Here is a 20,610-nt window from a genome sequence, read left to right on the forward strand (position 1 = left end):
AGGAACGAACTATATCTACATATCCTATATTGGATATTAACATCCAATAGTGTAAATCGTGGCAGCAGCTTCAGGTTGTTTGTCCAATGCATTGTTGTTTATCTGTACTTCCGGGGTTCTTCCCACCGGAGCCTCGCTTTCGATTTCAAAATAACGGCTGCGTGAAATAAGCGTATATGGGACGACACGACATTCCTCCAGGGTTGCTGACATCACCAACCCCAAATATTTACATAAACCCCTCCTCCGAGAATACTAAGTAAGGGGGGCGAGGCCATTTTATATTGCTTCGGAGAAGAGTTGTTGTGGTATAGTAGGGGAGTGTTGTTGCCGCAATGCCGTCGAAACGGTAATCAATGGTTAAAATCTTTTTTTAACTCGGTCCCTCATAATTATTACCCAAATCTCGCTCTCTGTGCTGCACATTTAACGGAGGAAAGCTTCCACAATCTTCGCGAGTTCAATGCAGGATTCGCACAACGGCTTGTCCTGAAAGACGGAGCAGTTTAAGACTTTAAGAACGGAAGCTGTTGTTTACGGGCCACAACCTGTAAGTATAGGCTATGATTTATTTTTCGTCGATGTGTTTTCCTGTAATAGTTCGTATTGTTAATTGTACGCTGTAGCAAGGAGGTAAACAAATGACAACGCTGTTTGGCTCTGCTGGTTTGTTAAATGCTCATTCATGCTTAACGTTATCCGACAAACACCTAATGTAACAAACTTTTTTTAATCTCAACAGCGAACTTGGAATTAGTGTAAATTATTCTTTGATTAGAGCTTTTATGTATTGTTGATCTACATGCTTGTTTATCTACAGGCATGCTAAACATGGTTCTGTGTTTGATTTGGCTAACGTTACTGTAGTAAAGCCAACGTTTAGTGTTCATTTTGGGTTAATAGTTCTGGCGACAGATATTTGGCTACAATCGTTCTAAAAATACAAAAGTAACGGTGCCATACAGTTAGTAACGATCACTATAGATCCGCAGTCTTTACTAAATCCCTTTGAGGACTGTAGTATAATTTGTTCGAACGATTCTATGAAATTCTTGTTTATGAAGCTTATTTATTGTAATACTATAATAATTAGTACAATTAAATAACAGTGTATCTAAAAAGTAATGAGACAACAACAACAAAAAACAAACCTTTCTGAAACGTCGTTTAACAAACGTTCTTGAGCAGGTTCTGCTCGATCATCTTCACATTCCGATTGGTTTTATTGACGCCATTGTTTATAATACACCAAAGCACCTACCGGTAAAGGTAAGGGGTGTGACGTTTCCGAAAAACGTGCACTAGACGGTTAGCGAATCACAACACACTGGGCTAGCTAACCACCCTGAGCCCATTGCGTATTTTTGAGGGACTGGCTTCATAAAACCAGGAAACCATCAGACCGTTTTTACAAGGAGGGACAGAGCAGTGTAGAATAAAGGAAAAACATATGAAAAATAATGAATTTTTTTAAAAAAAAGGCACATTTTCTGTTCTGTTTTTCTATGTATATATAGGCTAGAAACCTGTATAGGCCCATATGTATCAATTATGGATTTTATTATAATTAAATTGTATGTAACTTTTACATTTTTGCTATGTACATAAAAATAAGGTGGATAGAGGACCTGCCCCTCCTGAAGAATACAGAAGGTTTTCCATATAAAGATAAAAGTGTTTGGAAAATGCTGAGGTGCAATAGGTGATTGTCTACAACATTTGCTATACAATTTTATTATGCTGGTTGAAAGCTCGTCATATCCTGATAGTAATCACAGTGTTAAGTGGTCGAACACACACACCATTTCTCAAAATCAGGTACGCCAATATTGTTTATATAAAATATTATTTATTGAAATATAATGGTTAATGAACAATAACAGCCATTATACAAGAATACAAAGTTTGTATTCAGACAAGCCAACAATTCAGTCAAAGTACAAAGGTTTAATAAAAATATAAAGTTATAAAACTTAACTTTGCCCTCAATAACAAATAACAGATTTGTAATATCATTTACACTATCTACATTGCGTTTTCATGTGTGGTCACCAAATACTGCAAGATGAAAATATTCCTTCCTCAAAACAAGGAGCCGGACAAAGTATCTAAAGCATTGTGTGAGCCTCATATCAGCTGTTAGATGCACAGCAGAAGGAGGAAGCAGCCGAAGACTGGAGACTCTGTGGATCCGGTGCAGGATCTTTGGAGAAGGCCGTGGCAGAAGCAGCTTTCACAGGAACTTCTGGCATTCCTCTTCATGTCTTATTCTGTGACCTGAAACAAGCAAACACAAAAGGTTGCAGTCATAGATTACAATTAGAACAAAACATTTTTAAAATCTTTAAAATGAAAAGTGAATATAGTCTTCAAAATCATTTGTAGCTGATCTTAGGCTCATTACCTTAAACCATTCATGTCGAAGGATTTTCCTCAAATAAATGCGTTGTCTTGGGCTTTCCTTCAGGAGGGATCGGATCAGGAGGCAGCATTCTGTGCAGAACGACAGAAGTGAGTCAGATTATTACCTTCAACTTTACACCTGCTGTCTTTGTGTTAAGCTGTAAGATTCAACTATTCTATAAAGTACGGTCAGAAAATCAGAAAAAATTCTTGTATTATCAAATATCTATCTTTTGGTGTTACTTTTTCGTAATTTCTTTGTTTTGTATGATTTAAATGACAGTTGGTCTTCTTTGTTGTGATGAATGCCATCTTACCGTTGGACAAGCCCGGCTCAGACCAGATGTCTTCATCCATCATTCGCCTGTCTCTTGCTTCTGGAAAGCGTCCACACACCAGCAGGAATAAGAGCACTCCCAGAGACCACACAGTCGCTGGTTTCCCGTGGTACTTGCCCTCTGTGCAGGACTCAGGCGGGCGGTAGTCTAGAGTGCCTGCAGGAAAAAGCGTTGTCTGATGGGTAAGTACCATAGCATGAAATACCGTAGCATGTGGTAAAAACATCTGGTGTTTTTCATTTAAAAAAAATGCTGACTCAAATGTGAGATATGGTTTATATGACACCGATTGAACTAGTCACTAGAACTTAAGTCCATAACTACAAGTTTGATTCATAATTCATACCACAGAATCGTTCATAGCCAGATTCCTGCAGGAGATCCCCGCACCCGAAGTCAATCAGTTTGACCTCAAGAGTTTCTGTGTTGATCAGCAGGTTCTCCAGCTTAATATCCCGGTGAAACACTCCACGGCGACAGCACATCTGAGCCGCCATTGTTGCCTGCGCCATAATAAACCGTGCTGTGTCCTCATTTAGGACGCCTTCGTGACCGTTCCAGAAATCCCACAGATCTTCACAGGGTGAGGGACGCTCCAAGACCATGATATATCGGTCAGGCTGGTCCTGCCAGTCCAGCAGCTCAATGATCTCGGAGACTTTGGGGCCGCTATTAGCAAGGGTTAATAGGCCGACCTCTAATGGGAAGCGTGCGGGATGACCAGGCTGGAACAAAGATCATTGTTATATGAAGGTGTTGTCATTATGTTTACATATTTTAATTTGAAAACAACATAGTGAGTGTAGCCTACTTACAATGTAGATGTATTTCATGTTCTGCGGCTTTCTGGCAATTTTCACTGCCACCTGATCAACAAAAAAACAATGTTACATTTCTAACATGTCAAATGCAGTAAATAGGGGGAAAATATCCACAAAAAGACTTGAAATGGATATAGTGAGACAAAATAATTTGTTGGCTAAATATTATAAGAAAATGGCGATACCTCAAGGCCGTCCTCCAAGCGTTTCCCTTCATAAACAGAGCCGAATGATCCCTCACCAAGCATTCTGCCCATTTCATACCGGCTCAAAATGTCGTCTGCAAAAAGATGATTCATTTTAGTGTCATGGGCAGCAGTGAGTTTAATGTTTGAGGTCATGGCCGTAAACTCACCCTCAGTTGTCACGTCCACTCTGTTGTTGTGAGCTGGTGCTGGACGGACTGGACTGTGATGGACTGGAGCTGGATGGGTTTGAACCTGCTGATCTTCAACACCACTGGATACAGCTTCCTGAAGACCATGATCCTCTGATTTAAAAAATAAAAGTTCTGTTTAAATATTTAAGACAAGTCCTGGAAAAAATCATAACTTTGATCAAACTTTTGGATTTTGATATAGGTGTGAGTTTGTGACATGGTAATTAATGGCACTTCATCCAAGGAAACAGAACAATTCCCTTAATTAATTAAGTTCCCATGAATGACACTTTTCCATTAATGGATACTCATATCTAGCTGAAAATGATGTAGACTTTATGATGTAGAGCACTAATAAACAGAGCATTTCCACATTCTCAACTGGTCACTGGATTTACCCTCAGCGTGTCTCTCACTAAGGGTTGCAGTGGTCTGATCCTCCACTTTCTGAGCCTGACCTGAGCCACTGCTGTGAAGAGAGAGATGCTCTCCAGAACTCCAGTGAAGAGAGAGCAGATCTACACAACTACTCTTCTTCCTCTGTCTCTCCTGACTAGCACTTTCCTCACTAACAGGCTGATGATATACATAGAGCACATACAAGAGATTTCACCTTGATTTATTCCCATATCACAATAAACAAAGAACATTTAAAACAAATGCACAAAAAGGTGTCAAAATCTTCCAAATGTTAATATATTCATTAGTAGCTTGTTAGGGCCAATACCTTAAACCATTCCTGGAGAAGTGCTGGACTGTGATGGACTGGAGCTGGAGGGGTTTGAACCTGCTGATCTTCAACACCACTGGATACAGCTTCCTGAAGACCATGATCCTCTGCAGCACAGGCACTGGACTGGACACCATTCTGATCTAAAGCAGGGAATATCAAACAAAAGCATGTTTCAAACAAATAATTATAATTATTAAACTTTGGATACTCATATTATGGCTATTCTTCTGTTAAAATGTTTTATTTTTTAAACAATCCTTGTTTAAATATGTCATGAAACGTCTTGGAATAAAAAATAAATCTGATTATTGGCTTGATCAAACGTCAGTTGTATTTTGATATAATATGGCGTGGTCATATATGGTAATTAATTATATTCTCCAATGGTCATTTGATTTACCCTCAGCTCTTCTCTCAGTTATCGGTGCAGTTTTCTGGTCTGAGATGATGCCGCTCCAGTCACAGTAATGAAGCTTCACAAAACTCTCCATCCTCCTCCTCTTTCCCATTGGCATCTCATCTTCCTCAGCGCCAGCACTAACGGGTTGATGGTGTTCAGCCGCATGGGTGCTGGATATTGAGGATGCGCTCTGATGGGAGTCGGACACCTGAGCGCTAGAACGACGCTTTCTCTTCAGTGCCGGACCTCTGCGAGAGTGTTTAGAGGAAGTGGACGGACGTCCATCATCTGGGCTCTGCTGGCTGTCTCTCTGCCACTCTCTCTCCCTGTCAGCCGGACCTGTGGACACAGAAACAAACTCACAAGACAGAGGTGTTAAATATCCAGGAATAAGCTCCTGGCTCTGTGCCTGGGTCGGGCCTGGCATCCTCCTTCAAACTGCAATAAAACAATACAAATACAATACAAAATACAATACAATAAAATACAATGCTCCTCAGAAATACCCCTCCCAAAAAAACAAATAAATAAATAAAATAAAACTCCGAACTCCCTCTAAAATAAAATTAAAGAGTCCTCAGAAATAATATGAACTTTTTAAAAATAAAACGATGTAACGTTAGCTAGAATATATTATCCGATCTCCTTCTAGAATAAAAGTCTCCTCTCTGAAATCCTCCGAACAGCTTCAAAATATCAAGATCAACACAAGAAAATATTCAGCAAAAGTTTTTGAATTCGCCTCGTCTCTCAACCAACAGATAGCGATCAAAGTGTTGATATTTGCAGTCAGAATTCAAAACACGCGTCGCCATAGCAACTCAAATTCGAATCACCCGAAGTCGCGTGCGTGAGCTCACATCGAATCTGCAAACAAACCGAATCTGCAGGACTGACTGTAATTATTAAATAACCATTTAACAAGTGATATAATAATATATAATTACTGCTTAGCTACAAAATGGAAGTTCAATTGTTAAAGCATGAAATAAGGTACCACAAATCACCTTATCAGTGAGTTTGATGTGGCTATATTATCAGTAATAAAATAATCATTAAAAAATGTAATCGTTAAAAAAAGTATCAGACATTTCTGTCAATTCGATTCAGAGATGAATACTAATATTGTCACAGTTAATAATAATTAAGTTATAATGCTAACTTTGTTTTAAATGGTTGATACAAAAACTTTTAGATTGTTAGATTTATTCAGATATACAGAAAAATAAATGTACATACAATGAATATGTAATATAGTGCAAAAAGTTATTTTCTAGAGTTATTGTTTCTAATTGTCTGAGTTAATTGAATGACTTTTATGAGGTAAATGTAACATTGCTCTCATGATTTCTTAGTTTGAGTGATTACATGAGACAAGATTAGTTTATTCATGATAGTTTATTTAGAAATGAGTAAAAAGGAAGAAATGGTATTCAGTGAAGAACCGCTGGAACTGAGGAGCTACAACACGCGACATTAAAAATGTCAAAATGGTATTTATTGTTTAAATTTGATAATAATATTGACATAATTTGAAATCTGAAACTTTATAACAAAGCACAAAAGCAAATTGTGATTTATTGGATAGAAGATGCACTACAATGTTCTGTTCGTTCAACAACTAAAAATGACTGACTAAAAGATTGATTCTTCGAATTTAAGAATTGATGTTCCTTCATAAAAATAAGAAGCGGATAAAAATGAGAATTAGTTATTTTTACCCAGCCCTATTTTGAATCAGTATTCATATGGATCACGCAAAACAAAAACGCAGATCAATTATATTTGGTATAATCAGCAGAGATTTATTGTGACGCTTTATCTGAAGTAGAATGACTTATGTGTGGAGATCAGTGTTGCAGTTTTACCAAATAATACTGCGCAGGAAGAACATTTAGCGAATACCATTGAGTCAAAAAAGCTTACGAGCAGAAGTTAAGGAAACCTGATTTATAGTTTGGAGAATTATGAGCATGAGAAGGGAATTAATAAGCTAATGCTTCTTCCTACTCCTTTTCGGACATGTAGGCTATAAGTTAATATAGTTTTATTTTTTTAATATTGTTTTTTTTTCCTGTTTTTTTTTTTTTGCTTTCTGTTTTGAAGAGTACTTGTTTGTTTTTGTTATTTAGTTTTTATTGTTGTTTTACATGTCCGAAATAAATAAATGAATAAATTTAAGTCATATCATGGTTTGCTAAATTAGGAATGTTTTTTGGAGTTGCAATATTGAAAGGGGGTTATTATTCTGTTGTGTACTTCCCATATTAACATCACTAGTTGTCAAAACCACAGTTAAACAAATGGAAATGCTGAAATATCAAGATAAGGAAAACTAATTTTAGAAGGCAACCAAATCATATATTATTAAGATTGGGCTTATAAACTAAATTGATATTTACAAACATCGGATGTTGATTCCAGTACCTGTAATGAGGACGAAGAAGATGATTGATGAGCCAGACCCGGTGTGTGTGTGTGTGTGTGTGTGTGTGTGTGTGTGTGTGTGTGTGTGTGTGTGTGTGTGTGTGCCTAACCGCTCCCCAAGGGTGACGCTCAGTGTCTGGGTCGAAGAAGATCTCTACACCACAAGAACAACTTTTATTAGTATAATGGATTTGTATGTTTGACATACTCTACATAACTGTGATAATAACAGGCAATGCTGAACCAAGTGTATACACACACTTATAACAATGTTTAAGTTTTGATTAGGGAGTGAAGAATCTTTTACTCTGTCCATTGAAAGAAAAGGAAAAAACAACTAAAAGAAAGTCAGATGTATGGAGAGAGAGGTTGGGTTCTTGTGCTCCTCCGGAGTGTGTGGCATAATCTAGTCATTGAAGGAGAACGGGCGACTCAGTTTAGTCACTGGCAGCAGAACTGAGCAGCTGGATTTTGCTCTGGAAAAGGAAAGTGAAAGTGGGGCTTAAATGAGGAATGTAGAAGATTTCATTATTTAGAAAATAAGTAATTCAGCTATATATCTGTACACTATTATTTCCTCTGACTTTGGTTTGACTTTCTGAAGCCTGAAGAAAGGCCTGAAATGTTGCAGCAGAGAATTATATTCTAGTGTCACATGGTACAAAACCATAACCCGAAAATATCTATAGGGTGTGTTACCATCTTTGGGAAAGGATGTATGGTATATATGAGTGTGAGCTGCAGAAGGTGCTCGGCTTGGTTGTAAAATAAAGTCTAATATTTCTGGCATCAAAGATCTCAGAGAAGTGATTTCATAAAAGAGAGAAACCACACGAGGTGGAAGTCACAGATGTGGAAAGCATTGTTGCTCTGGGATTTGGTGCTGGAGGACATTAGCTGACCCTTGCAGTGTCCAGCCTAATCTGGTCCTGTTGGGCGAAGCACACTGCTCCGTGCGGATGATCGAGTGGAGATGATCAGAACTATAAGCAACAGCGGCTGAACCTGGGAAAGGCATGAAGACGCAGTGCTTTGAGATGCTGGTGTTTCCTTTGCAGAAGGGGAACTGGATGTGAATGTTTGGCCAAGCCCAGATTTTCAGCTTTAAACGAACACGTTATCTTGAACCTTTTGCTTGGCTGAAATGCTGGGGACAGAGTGAAAGATACTCTTGTTCAATGTTCAGTTTATTTATAAAGCACATATTAATACAACCACAGTTGACCACAGTGCTGTACGGGACAGAGCAAAATAATCATAGAATCACATTCAAATTCTATATCATTACAACACAGTCACAGATAAAAAACAGAAAATCAACGAGGATTAAATAAAAACCTGTACACCACTAACACAAGACTCATGTATGATGTAACGGTAGAATAAAAATAGGATTTTAAATGTGGTTTAAACTCTCTGAGAGGAACACTGGCGGATGCAATGAGGTAAAGCATCCCACAGCCGGAGCAGCACAGGAGCGTCTCCTCTAGTTCTCCAGTACGGCCGCTGCACAGGAGCGTCTCCTCTCGCTCTTCCGTATGGCCGCTGCACAGGAGTGTCTCCTCTCGCTCTCCCGTACGGCCGCTGCACAGGAGCCTCTCCTCTCGCTCTCCCATACGGCCGCTGCACAGGAGCGTCTCCTCTCGCTCTCCCGTACGGCCGCTGCACAGGAGCGTCTCCTCTCGGTCTCCCGTACGGCCGCTTCACAGGAGCGTCTCCTCTCGGCCTCCAGTACGGCCGCTGCACAGGAGCGTCTCCTCTCGGTCTCCCGTACGGCCGCTGCACAGGAGCGTCTCGTCTCACTCTCCCATACGGCCGCTGCACAGGAGCGTCTCCTCTCGCTCTCCCGTACGGCCGCTGTACAGGAGCGTCTCCTCTTGGTCTCCCGTACGGCCGCTGCACAGGAGCGTCTCCTCTCGCTCTCCCGTACGGCCGCTGCACAGGAGCGTCTCCTCTAGGTCTCCCGTACGGCCGCTGCACAGGAGTGTCTCCTCTCGCTCTCCCGTACGGCCGCTGCACAGGAGCCTCTCCTCTCGCTCTCCCATACGGCCGCTGCACAGGAGCGTCTCCTCTCGGTCTCCCGTACGGCCGCTGCACAGGATCGTCTCCTCTCAGTCTCCCGTACGGCCGCTGCACAGGAGCGTCTCCTCTTGGTCTCCCGTACGGCCGCTGCACAGGAGCGTCTCCTCTCGCTCTCCCGTACGGCCGCTGCACAGGAGCGTCTCCTCTCGCTCTCCCGTACGGCCACTGCACAGGAGCGTCTCCTCTCAGTCTCCTGTACGGCCGCTGCACAGGAGCGTCTCCTCTCAGTCTCCTGTACGGCCGCTTTACAGGAGCATCTCCTCTCGTTCTCCCGTACGGCCGCTGCACAGGAGCGTCTCCTCTCAGTCTCCTGTACGGCCGCTGCACAGGAGCGTCTCCTCTCAGTCTCCTGTACGGCCGCTGCACAGGAGCGTCTCCTCTCGCTCTTCCGTACGGCCGCTGCACAGGAGCGTCTCCTCTCGGTCTCCTGTACGGCCACTGTACAGGAGCGTCTCCTCTCGGTCTCCTGTACGGCCGTTGCACAGGAGCGTCTCCTCTCGCTCTCCCGTACGGCCGCTGCACAGGAGCGTCTCCTCTCGTTCTCCCGTACGGCCGCTGCACAGGAGCGTCTCCTCTCGCTCTCCCGTACGGCCGCTGCACAGGAGCGTCTCCTCTTGGTCTCCCGTACGGCCGCTGCACAGGAGTGTCTCCTCTCGCTCTCCCGTACGGCCGCTGCACAGGAGCCTCTCCTCTCGCTCTCCCATACGGCCGCTGCACAGGAGCGTCTCCTCTCGCTCTCCCGTACGGCCGCTGCACAGGAGCGTCTCCTCTCGGTCTCCCGTACGGCCGCTTCACAGGAGCGTCTCCTCTCGGCCTCCAGTACGGCCGCTGCACAGGAGCGTCTCCTCTCGGTCTCCCGTACGGCCGCTGCACAGGAGCGTCTCGTCTCACTCTCCCATACGGCCGCTGCACAGGAGCGTCTCCTCTCGCTCTCCCGTACGGCCGCTGTACAGGAGCGTCTCCTCTTGGTCTCCCGTACGGCCGCTGCACAGGAGCGTCTCCTCTCGCTCTCCCGTACGGCCGCTGCACAGGAGCGTCTCCTCTAGGTCTCCAGTACGGCCGCTGCACAGGAGTGTCTCCTCTCGCTCTCCCGTACGGCCGCTGTACAGGAGCCTCTCCTCTCGCTCTCCCATACGGCCGCTGCACAGGAGCGTCTCCTCTCGCTCTCCCGTACGGCCGCTGCACAGGAGCGTCTCCTCTCGGTCTCCCGTACGGCCGCTTCACAGGAGCGTCTCCTCTCGGCCTCCAGTACGGCCGCTGCACAGGAGCGTCTCCTCTCGGTCTCCCGTACGGCCGCTGCACAGGAGCGTCTCGTCTCACTCTCCCATACGGCCGCTGCACAGGAGCGTCTCCTCTCGCTCTCCCGTACGGCCGCTGTACAGGAGCGTCTCCTCTCGCTCTCCCGTACGGCCGCTGCACAGGAGCGTCTCCTCTCGCTCTCCCGTACGGCCGCTGCACAGGAGTGTCTCCTCTCCTTCTCCCGTACGGCCGCTGCACTAAGTGTCGAGTTATCTGGGGATTTTGTGCATCAGTTTCTGCTTCTAACTGGAAAAGAGCATCAGCCAACCACAGAGGACACGGGGAACGAGTTATGGCGGGAGGTTGGTCTGGTGCGGTAGTCGCTCTGTTACTTTACACACTACTTCTGAAGTTTATACCTACCGACAAATATCAATCCACCTAAACAATCTCTCAACAACAAATATGCGAATATTTTTCACATCAATGACGAATTAATTGCTCACAGGATTTATCGGGATAAACAAACAAACAAGATCCACGGCGCCTTCGGGTACGGGGAGTACACCTTGGCCATCCTTTTTATAACCCCAAATCGATACAACCGCAGGGTGAAAAGAATAAAAACAACATGTAAACGAAAAACCAGTCATGGTGTGATAATAGCCATATGTTTGCTTTTGTCGGGGGACATTCATCAGTGTCCTGGTCCAACCACAAATGGAGCAAGTATCTCTGACGTTTCTACACGCAACTCTACCTCAGCTCAGGTATGTAGTATTGTCAGAGACTACTCATGCCCCAAATTCACACAGCAAACTTACCTTTTCCGATGTGCACTCTCCCCGAGCTCCATGGAGGATCCTGAGGGTTTTCAGCGGCGTCCTATTAACAGCTTGACGCACCCTGGGGAGACCGGTCCTGGCGGGCGTCTGCAGTTGACCACGGGGAAAGCCCGGGGAAAGCCACCCACACCACAAGAGGCCTCTTCTGCTGTAGTCGACGGTGAACTCAGCGCTACCCTCTTCCAGTATTCCAATCCTGGCCCTCTGAACACACCGGAGGACATGACAGCCATCCGGTTCCTGATGGAGGATCGTGCACCATTTAACTCACCAGCGGTAAAGCCATCATCACCGGGGAGACTTGCTGTACTGAGTACATCTCCAGCTCTCCCCAGGAGCAACACCGGCGGTGACTATACGCTCGTGAGTACATTCAATGTCCAACCGAGTGACAAGCACCGCAGGAATTCATCAGACAAACATGTGTACAAGAAAAACAAGCGTGGGGAAGTAAACAGAGCCATCCGTAAGAACCGGAAGTGGAAAGTTTTTTCACCTGTAAACAACTCAAGGATTATCTGAGATCCGAAAGCTAAGCCAAAGGGCATATTAGGCGGCCACCAAAACATACGGAGCTTAAAATCCAAAAGTGATCAAATAAATCATATATTACTAGAGTCTAATTTAGACTTCCTCTGTTTAACGGAAACTTGGCTTCACGATAACTCTCCGTCCGCTGTTCTAATAGTTCCGGGTTATGATATTTACCGGAGGGACCGAACTGTTGCAAAAGGGGGTGGAGTTATGATATATGTAAGAAATACCATCCATTGCAATGAGATTCAATTGCAAAATCCAAGTGGTCTAGAATGTGTAGCCATGAATATGATTATCTCGCCTCAGATGTCCTACACCATTGTGGTAATTTATCGACCACCTTCCTCAAACATTAGCTTTTATAAAAACCTTAAGACTTTATTATGTCAATTTGATTTGAAGAAAGAAATAATCATAATGGGTGACTTCAACTTAAACTGGGAAGATAAGTCCTCAAGAATGAAGCTCAAGCAAATTTCTGATGGTTTTAATCTGGTTCAACTGGTTAAAGGTCCAACAAGAATAACAAACAGCACCAGTACTCAAATTGACCTTATATTCAGTAATAGACCGGAAAGGATCACAAAATTATTTAATATGATAACTGGGCTATCAGATCATAATATGGTGCTTATATCAAGAAAACTCACTTGCAGGCGGGTTACGGACGCTGGCAATAAGGAATTTTTTGGCATACCGAAAAACAAACAAGATGACTTCAAGGCAGCCATAAAAAATATAAAATGGGAGGAGTTACTTCCTGAAAATGATTTAGAAATGACCAGTCAAATCTTTACAGAAAAATTGCAATCTACAATCCACGAATTTTCAATTAGAATTAAATGTAAAAACAAGAAAAAGAGTCTTCCCTGGATGAATGAGAAAGTTTTAAAATTAATGAAGGAGCGGGACAATGCTTTAAAAATATCCATAAAATCAAAGATGTCCATTGATAGGTATAACTTCGTTAGCCTAAGAAACACAGTAACTAGAGAACTGAGAAAAGCAAAGGCGGACTTTTTCATTATAATTGCTGAAAATTCATATGGTAACTCAAAAGCCATATGGAGTCAGATTAAAATATTAACCGGTCAAAACATTAGTATAACTAAGCCACTTGTACTAAAAGAAAATGACACAATCTTGAAGAGTCCGACTGATGTGGCACAGGCCTTTAATCAATACTTTGTTGAGTCAGTAGATAGTATTGCCCAATGTTTTGCAGTACAACAAAATAATGCACTTCCAGCGAATATTAGGGAGCCAGCATTAACACTAAGACCAGAGGATGAGGTTGTAAAAGTAGTCACATCTCTCAAATCCTCAAGGGCTAAGGATGTCTATGGTATGGATACACTTATGCTGAAAGAGATTAATTCTTCAATAGTTACCCCACTAACACATATAATCAATATTTCACTGGCTCAAGGAAGGTTTCATGGAAGCCTGCTGTCTTGACCCCTATATTCAAAGGCGGTGACCCTCTACTGACTTCCAACTACAGGCCCATCAGTGTTGTACCTATAGTATTGAAAATATCTGAAAAACTGATTAACAAACAAATCATTGACTATCTCAACAATAGTTCCTTTCCACTGCATCCAATGCAATTTGGATTCAGGGCTAATTACTCGACAGAAACAGCTACACGTTACATCATAGAAAAAGTTAAGGCATCACTGGATAAAGGCGGGGTTGTAGGGGCAGTGTTCCTTGACTTAAAGAAAGCATTTGACACGGTTAATCATAGCATCCTATTGTATAAATTACTGAAATTAAATTTTCAATCTTATCAAATCCTATCTCTCACTCCGCTCTCAATATGTTAAAATTGGCAACTATAAATCGAACCCCCTATGTCTTTCAACCGGGGTCCCACAGGGCTCCATACTTGGTCCAACCCTCTTTAGCATATACATTAATGATCTACTCGTTGTATGTGAAAATTGTGATATTATAATGTATGCCGATGATACAGTTATTTTTACTCATGGTAAGACTGCTGCAGATGTTGCTATCAAACTAACAGAGGTTTTAGTGTCAGGTCACATCTTGGCTTAATCAATGTTGTTTGCAACTGAATGTTTCAAAAACAGTTTGTATGTTTCTTTCCAAAGGCTCCCACATAGACGCAGAACAAGACATTTCCATTTCAGGACACAGATTAAAAATTGTCTCAGAATACAAGTATTTAGGACTGCACTTAGACTCTAATCTGTGTCTAAAACCCTAAATAAAGAGGGTCTGTAATAAAGTAAAGTTTAGTTTGGCTAATTTCAGGTATATCAGAAACCTCCTATCAACTGAGGCAGCTAAGGTATATTTCCACTCATTGGTTCTTTCCCACATCACCTACTGTTTGATAAGTTGGTCCAACGCACACTCTACAGCCTTAACACCACTGAAATCCTTATACAAACAAGCACTTAAAATTCTAGATAAAATGCCATTTCGTTACCATCATTGCCATATCCTAAAAAAGTATAATCTGCTTAGTTGGGAAAACCTCATAAAATACAGAAATGTCTGCTTAGTTTATAAGATCATGCACAGTTTAGCTCCTCCTCCTTTGTTTGGCCTTATTAATTTTAAATCGAATGCAAACAGAGTTACAAGAGGAGCAACTAGGAGGGACTGCACAATTCCGCTCAAAAAAACCCACATACAGTCAGGCCGTCTTTTCATTTACAGCATCACATCAATGGAACTCAGTACCACCATTAATTAGAGAGTCCCCATCTTATTACTCTTTTAAGATTAATGTTAAGAAATGGCTTATTGAAAATCAACACTGTTATCACTGACGCTGGTCCCATCTATCAACAATAACTGTATCATCTATTATCAAATGATTTTTTCTATTTATTTATTTATTTTATCTTTTATCTGCTCATCTTGTTTACTCGATTATTTGTGATTTTAACACAGTCTAAATTTTTACTTTGTATTTATTGTATAAATAATTGTATTGTACTATAACAGTTTTAGGATGCCGAATAACATCTGGCAAGGGGACTGCCGATGAAAACTAGCCTGTGGCTAACTCGGGTACGCTTACATTTGTTCTGAATGTTGATCACTGTACATTGTACCTTTTCAAATAAACAAATAAATAAACAACTCAAATCTCTTCCAGCTCTTGCATTTGTAAATTCTGGCAGGTTAGACAGTAATCGCACAGTTTGCCTCAAATGGATTCATTACCCAGATAGCAAGCACAGTTGGGCCGATTCCGGCTGAAATGCATCAGTGTTGGCTCACTGTCGGCATCGGTGAACAGTTAATGGGCCAGATCCTTGCCGACTGTGCATAACACATCTGGCTGACTGACGGCTTTTTCTGTATGGGCCAGTATCGGCTGAAAGCAGTTGTACTGGTGTCAGGTCCATCGGTGTAGCTGTGTGTATATTTACCATCCACATCTGGGCCAGAGGAAGTTGTTTGAGTCCGTTGTCAGTGTGTTGGAACAGTTTTGGGCCGGGGACCCAGCCAGAACTGGGCCAAAATTGAAGCAAGGATGAGACCCAGAGGTGGGCCAGACAAATTTTACTATCTGGGTAAGGTTGATAACCTTAAAGAGAAAAAGAAAAAGAAAGAAAAGAAAAGGATACATCATTACTTCTGATTATACTTTCAAATGTGAACAGATACAATGTTAGAAAAAGTAAGTAGAAAAAACTAATGGTCAGTTTTTATAGGGGATGTCCCATAAAATGGTTTGATATGAGTTTTGCTACTGTATGGGACGTCCCGTATTGAAACTGACTTAGTTTTTTCTACTTATTAGAAATGAGGTCTTTATGGGTGTACAAATCGGAATAATGTGACATATCTCCAAAAAGCTGCAGTAAAATGGTTTGATATGAGCTGATTATACTGTGGGACGTCCCCTATAAGAAATGGCCATTAGTTTTTTCTACTTATAAGAAATGTGGTCTTTATAGGCCTCTGAAGTCGACTAAAGTGATGTATCTCCAAAAAGCTGCAGTAAAATGGTTTCAAATGAGGTGTGCTTACTGTTTGGGACATTGAATTCTAGAAACTTTTAATATTGTAAAAAAAATATATGAAAAAAACAAAAGAGGTATTTAGAAAGAGTGTATACTTTATTTTACTGCTTTTTGCAAATAATTATGCTGTAAACCTCTACATAAAAATGATTGAGATGTGACCTATAAAGAGAAAAAAAAACATTAGTCAAAGAAATACACAACTTGCAAAGACAACGAGTAAATTAAAAGGATAACAGAGTAAAGTAGGGGAGAACCGGGGCGAAAGTAACACGGGACGAAAGTAACAAAGCGATTTTCTCTGAGCCCTGACTACATTTGCGTTTCAAGCTATGACAGCAGATTCAGCACGCAGCCAGTGACGAAGCCGCCAAATATCACGTGATTTCATTTCATCATTGTTTCCCACCGATAGGTCCGGAAAGCTGTTTTCGAGTACGGTAAGTACTGAAGCGGTCCTTCTTTTCTATTTACAAGTTGTTTTTCTCTTTTCATGTGTCGCATTAATGATCAATCCACGGGTTATTTAGTGCTGCAACACACACAGACAAGTTTGCCTTGTCAGAGTTTTTCAGTATACAAGTAATTCGGGTTTAAATGTCAGGAGTTCCAGTCGGGACGAAAGTATGCTAATGAGGTGATTTTCTCTGTGTTGCAGAGTGTATTAAAAAATGTTTATGTCATATTATACCAACAGAATATGCCATGAGTGAGGGTCAGAAAGACAGACAGAGGTCTAATTCAGCTCTGGTCACATGAAGCATGCACTGAGGGTGCAGAACATTATATCTGTCACAACTAAGGCTAATGCCTTTTTTATGTTCTTTTTTGCTTGGTTAGTTATGGTGTTATTTCTTTGCTGGTTTTGTTTCTAGGTTTCACTAGAGGAACGTTGAGGAACAGCTGATTTCGGTATGTCACCCTCACATTTTATCTCTCACATTTAGGTTAGCCATACATACCTTACATACAGACCAAATCTTTTCCACCTCCACCAATGAAATGCAGTGTTTCCATCCATATGTTTTTATGCACAGTTTGAATTTTGATTATTTTATGCTAATTTCGTTAAATTTTCATATTGTTCATACGGTTGAATGTTTTATAAAATGGTTTGAAATTGCCAATAAAAAGATATTCTAATCAAATCAAGTGTGTACTGTCTTATTTTTTAAACATTTGATGAAACTGAAATTTAAAATGAAAATGTAATTTAATTATTTTTTTTTTGCAAAGCTAAAGGACAAAATATGTTTGCAGTTACATATTAACAAAGTCAGGTATATTTGATGAAAACAAGAGTAACACAAAAAAATCTAGCTTGTATTGTTCTGTTACTTTTGACCCACCTGTGTGTTACTTTCGTCCCTACTTACGGGGTCGAAAGTAACAATATGCAACTTATGTTCTAAGTGAAATTATACTTAAGTCAGTCGACATTTGTACAAAATACCACCTGGTATCGATAGACCATACTTGTGAGTTATTGACCACAGCAAAAATATAGCTCTGTCTAAAACAATATATTTTAAAAAGATGTTTTTCTGAAAAATGGTACTTTCGCCCCCGCTCTCCCCTACAAAAACTCTCGAAGTATGGCATCTTATATCGTCTCTCGCAGAGATATAGATAGATTGATAGATAGAAAGATAGAAAGAAATATTAGATAGAAAGAAAGAAATATTAGATAGAAAGAAAGAAATAAAGATTAGATAAAAAGAAACAGAGATAGATAGATAGATAGATAGATAGATAGATAGATAGATATGTTAGAAAGAATGAATGAAAGAAAGACATATTACATAAAAAGAAAGAAAAAAAGAAAGAAATATTACATAAAAAGAAAGAAAAAAAGAAAGAAATATTACATAAAAAGAAAGAAAAAAGAAAGAAAGATAGGCCTATATATAGATAGATAGATAGATAGACAGATAGATACTGATAGTTTAGGAATAAAGAGTCTATCATCTGGCGCGTCTTTTAACTCTCATTGCAACGGCTTTTGAATAGGCCCTATCTATAAATGTATGAAGGTAGTTTTGTTTCTTTATTATTCAATCAAAAAATATATTTTCAATTAAAAAAACCTTCACTTCAATAAAAGAAAAACTTTTCAATCAAAGAAAAAAAATATTTGAATCCAAAAATATATTTGAGACTCAAAAAAATGAATTTGAACACTGCTTTTCTTTGATTGAAAATGTTTTCTTTGATAGAAGTCAGTTTTGTTTTGTTTAAAGCAACCTTTTTAATTGAAGTAACATTGTTTTTTGATTGGACCATATAATAGGTAGGACATTTGTGTCTTTATCATTCAATCAAAAAAGAAGTTGCTTCAAACAAACAAACAACAGAATCAATAAAAAAGTCACTTCAATGAAAAGATAAACATTTTCAAATATAGAAAATCGTTTTTGAATGCAAATAAAATATTTGAGACTCCAAAAATTGCATTTGAACACTTTTTTTTTATTGAAAATGTTCTCTTTGATTGAAGTAATCTTTTTTGTGTTTGGGCCATACATGGGTAGGACATTTGTGTCTTAATCATTCAATTCCAAAGAAGTTGTTTCAATCAAAAAAAATATTTTCAATCAAAGAAAAAACTATTCAAATGCAAAAAAAATTACCCCGTGAATAAAAAAAGTATTGAAGAGAATGTATTTTTTCGTTGTTTTTTTTTATTTTATTTGAAGTGAAAAAAATTTAGAAGTTCAAATTGTTTTGATTGAATCATTTTTTTTTAAGTGAAAAAAGTTTTGAAGTTCAGATTTTTTCGTTTGAATCACTTTTTTTTGAAGTGCAAAAAGTTTTGAAGTTCAAATTTTTTAAATTGAATCATTTTGACACAAACGTTCCGCAGTGGGCGGGTGCTTCTCTATTGGTCAGACATGTTTGATTGACAAGTGTCTACACCAACGACATCTTTCTGACAAAGAAGTCATGTTCGCCACTCGCCAGCAAGCTTTTTGCCAGCAAGTGGAGGGAGCAGCCGTGAAGTTCATTTTCCTGAAGCTACAGATCTATCTCTGTGAGCCTTGCAGCGGCCAAGTACAGGGGGTAGTGAACTGATGATCAAATGAGTTTTCCAATTATTTATAATTTTGGTTTATAGTCAATCTTGCACCTAGCACCCTAAAACCAAGTGATGTACGCAGTTGTGGTCATGATTATGAATTGAATAATCTGTTCCATATTTTGTATTTAGCTGTCTATTGCTGAAAATGACAATAAATACACAATCATACATCAAGTTAAACAATCTGTTATTTATTTCTTTATCTATATGTGTGCATTAATTCTATCTATCAATCTATCTATCCATCCATAAATACGTATCCATAAACTGATATCAGTTAGTCTAATGAGTGCACACTGCACACACTAGCTCAAAAAGAGTAGATCGACTTGTTTGAGCTTCCACGGTTGCCGTAGTTCCCCTGTAGTGAGAGCGCAGCTGTTGCGAGTTAGCAACATGCACGCGCAATATTTGCTAGTGATGGGCAGATCGAGGCTTCGTGAAGCAATGAAACAGTTGAACCAAATGGTCCATATTGTTTCGAGGCTTCGAATCAATCCGACACCCGTCTCAACGGTGACTCCTCACTTGCAGGTGTTGATCTGAAAACACCTTGACGAGCCATGCAAATTTGTTGTTTTTTTATTATTGTACTTTTCTATTATGTGTATCTTGTAACCTATAGGCTCCTCCCTGTGCATAATGTTATTTTGGTCCTGCAAAATGAATATTAATAAAATAAATCAAGCCACAATGTCTCACTTTTTTACATATTGTTATTCAAAAATATTAATTTTTCTGCTGTGGAAGGACTTCGCCTACTTCTTTTTTTTTACAGATAATTTCTCCAGCCTTTAAAAAAATCCTCTCACAAGGGACACTTGTTGTTGGCATGCAAAGATATTTTTAGCTAGGACATACAAATGAGGAAAGATTACTGCTCTCTCTTTCCAGTAAGTTAGTGGATCATGAGTTCTGGGCAAATACGTTGATGTATTTTTTCACTTCCACTGTGGCATCAGCTGTAGGATTGTGTATCATCTGGGTTTGATGGATACGAGTATCAAAAAGTTCCCATAAAATTCCCTGTGTTTATACTGGTGTTGATGGTGATGGTGATGATGGTGATGGATACATCTATGCATACCTTGTTTAGATGGCCCAGCACTGTCAGTAGCAGGCCTAGGTACAGGGGGAATGCCATCCTCTGCACCCTGCAAAATGGCAGGATGAGTGCTCCTCAAATGGCGCATCATGGATGATGTATTGTTGCAGTAGGCGAGCTGCCGATCACAATACACACATCTCACTTTATTTGGGGTTTCTAAATGGAAATGCTCCCACACCACAGATGTACGGCCTCTCTTCTGGGGAGCC

At 40.4% G+C, this 20,610-nt stretch overlaps 1 protein-coding gene across 2 annotated transcripts; it reads right to left on the reverse strand.

Annotated features, from left to right (window-relative positions):
* Positions 1-1,998: 1,998 nt before the first annotated feature.
* LOC143755899 (serine/threonine-protein kinase pim-3-like) lies at positions 1,999-4,814 on the reverse strand. Of its 2 annotated transcripts, none has more exons than XM_077247148.1 (8): positions 4,669-4,814; positions 3,918-4,052; positions 3,748-3,842; positions 3,557-3,607; positions 3,091-3,466; positions 2,721-2,897; positions 2,405-2,493; positions 1,999-2,277 (listed from the first exon to the last, which is right to left on the reverse strand). In XM_077247148.1, the coding sequence occupies exons 3-8, from the start codon at positions 3,817-3,819 to the stop codon at positions 2,266-2,268; spliced, it is 777 nt and encodes a 258-aa protein (XP_077103263.1). In that variant the 5' UTR covers positions 3,820-3,842; positions 3,918-4,052; positions 4,669-4,814; the 3' UTR covers positions 1,999-2,265. The 2 variants fall into 2 exon arrangements, with proteins under 2 accessions (XP_077103263.1, XP_077103262.1); XM_077247147.1 differs by having other exon boundaries at positions 3,088-3,466.
* Between the last annotated feature and the right edge of the window lie 15,796 nt (positions 4,815-20,610).

Source organism: Siphateles boraxobius, unplaced genomic scaffold (assembly GCF_051911475.1).
Source record: "Siphateles boraxobius isolate OS27281-9 unplaced genomic scaffold, OSU_SipBor_1 106, whole genome shotgun sequence".
NCBI lineage: Eukaryota > Metazoa > Chordata > Actinopteri > Cypriniformes > Leuciscidae > Siphateles > Siphateles boraxobius.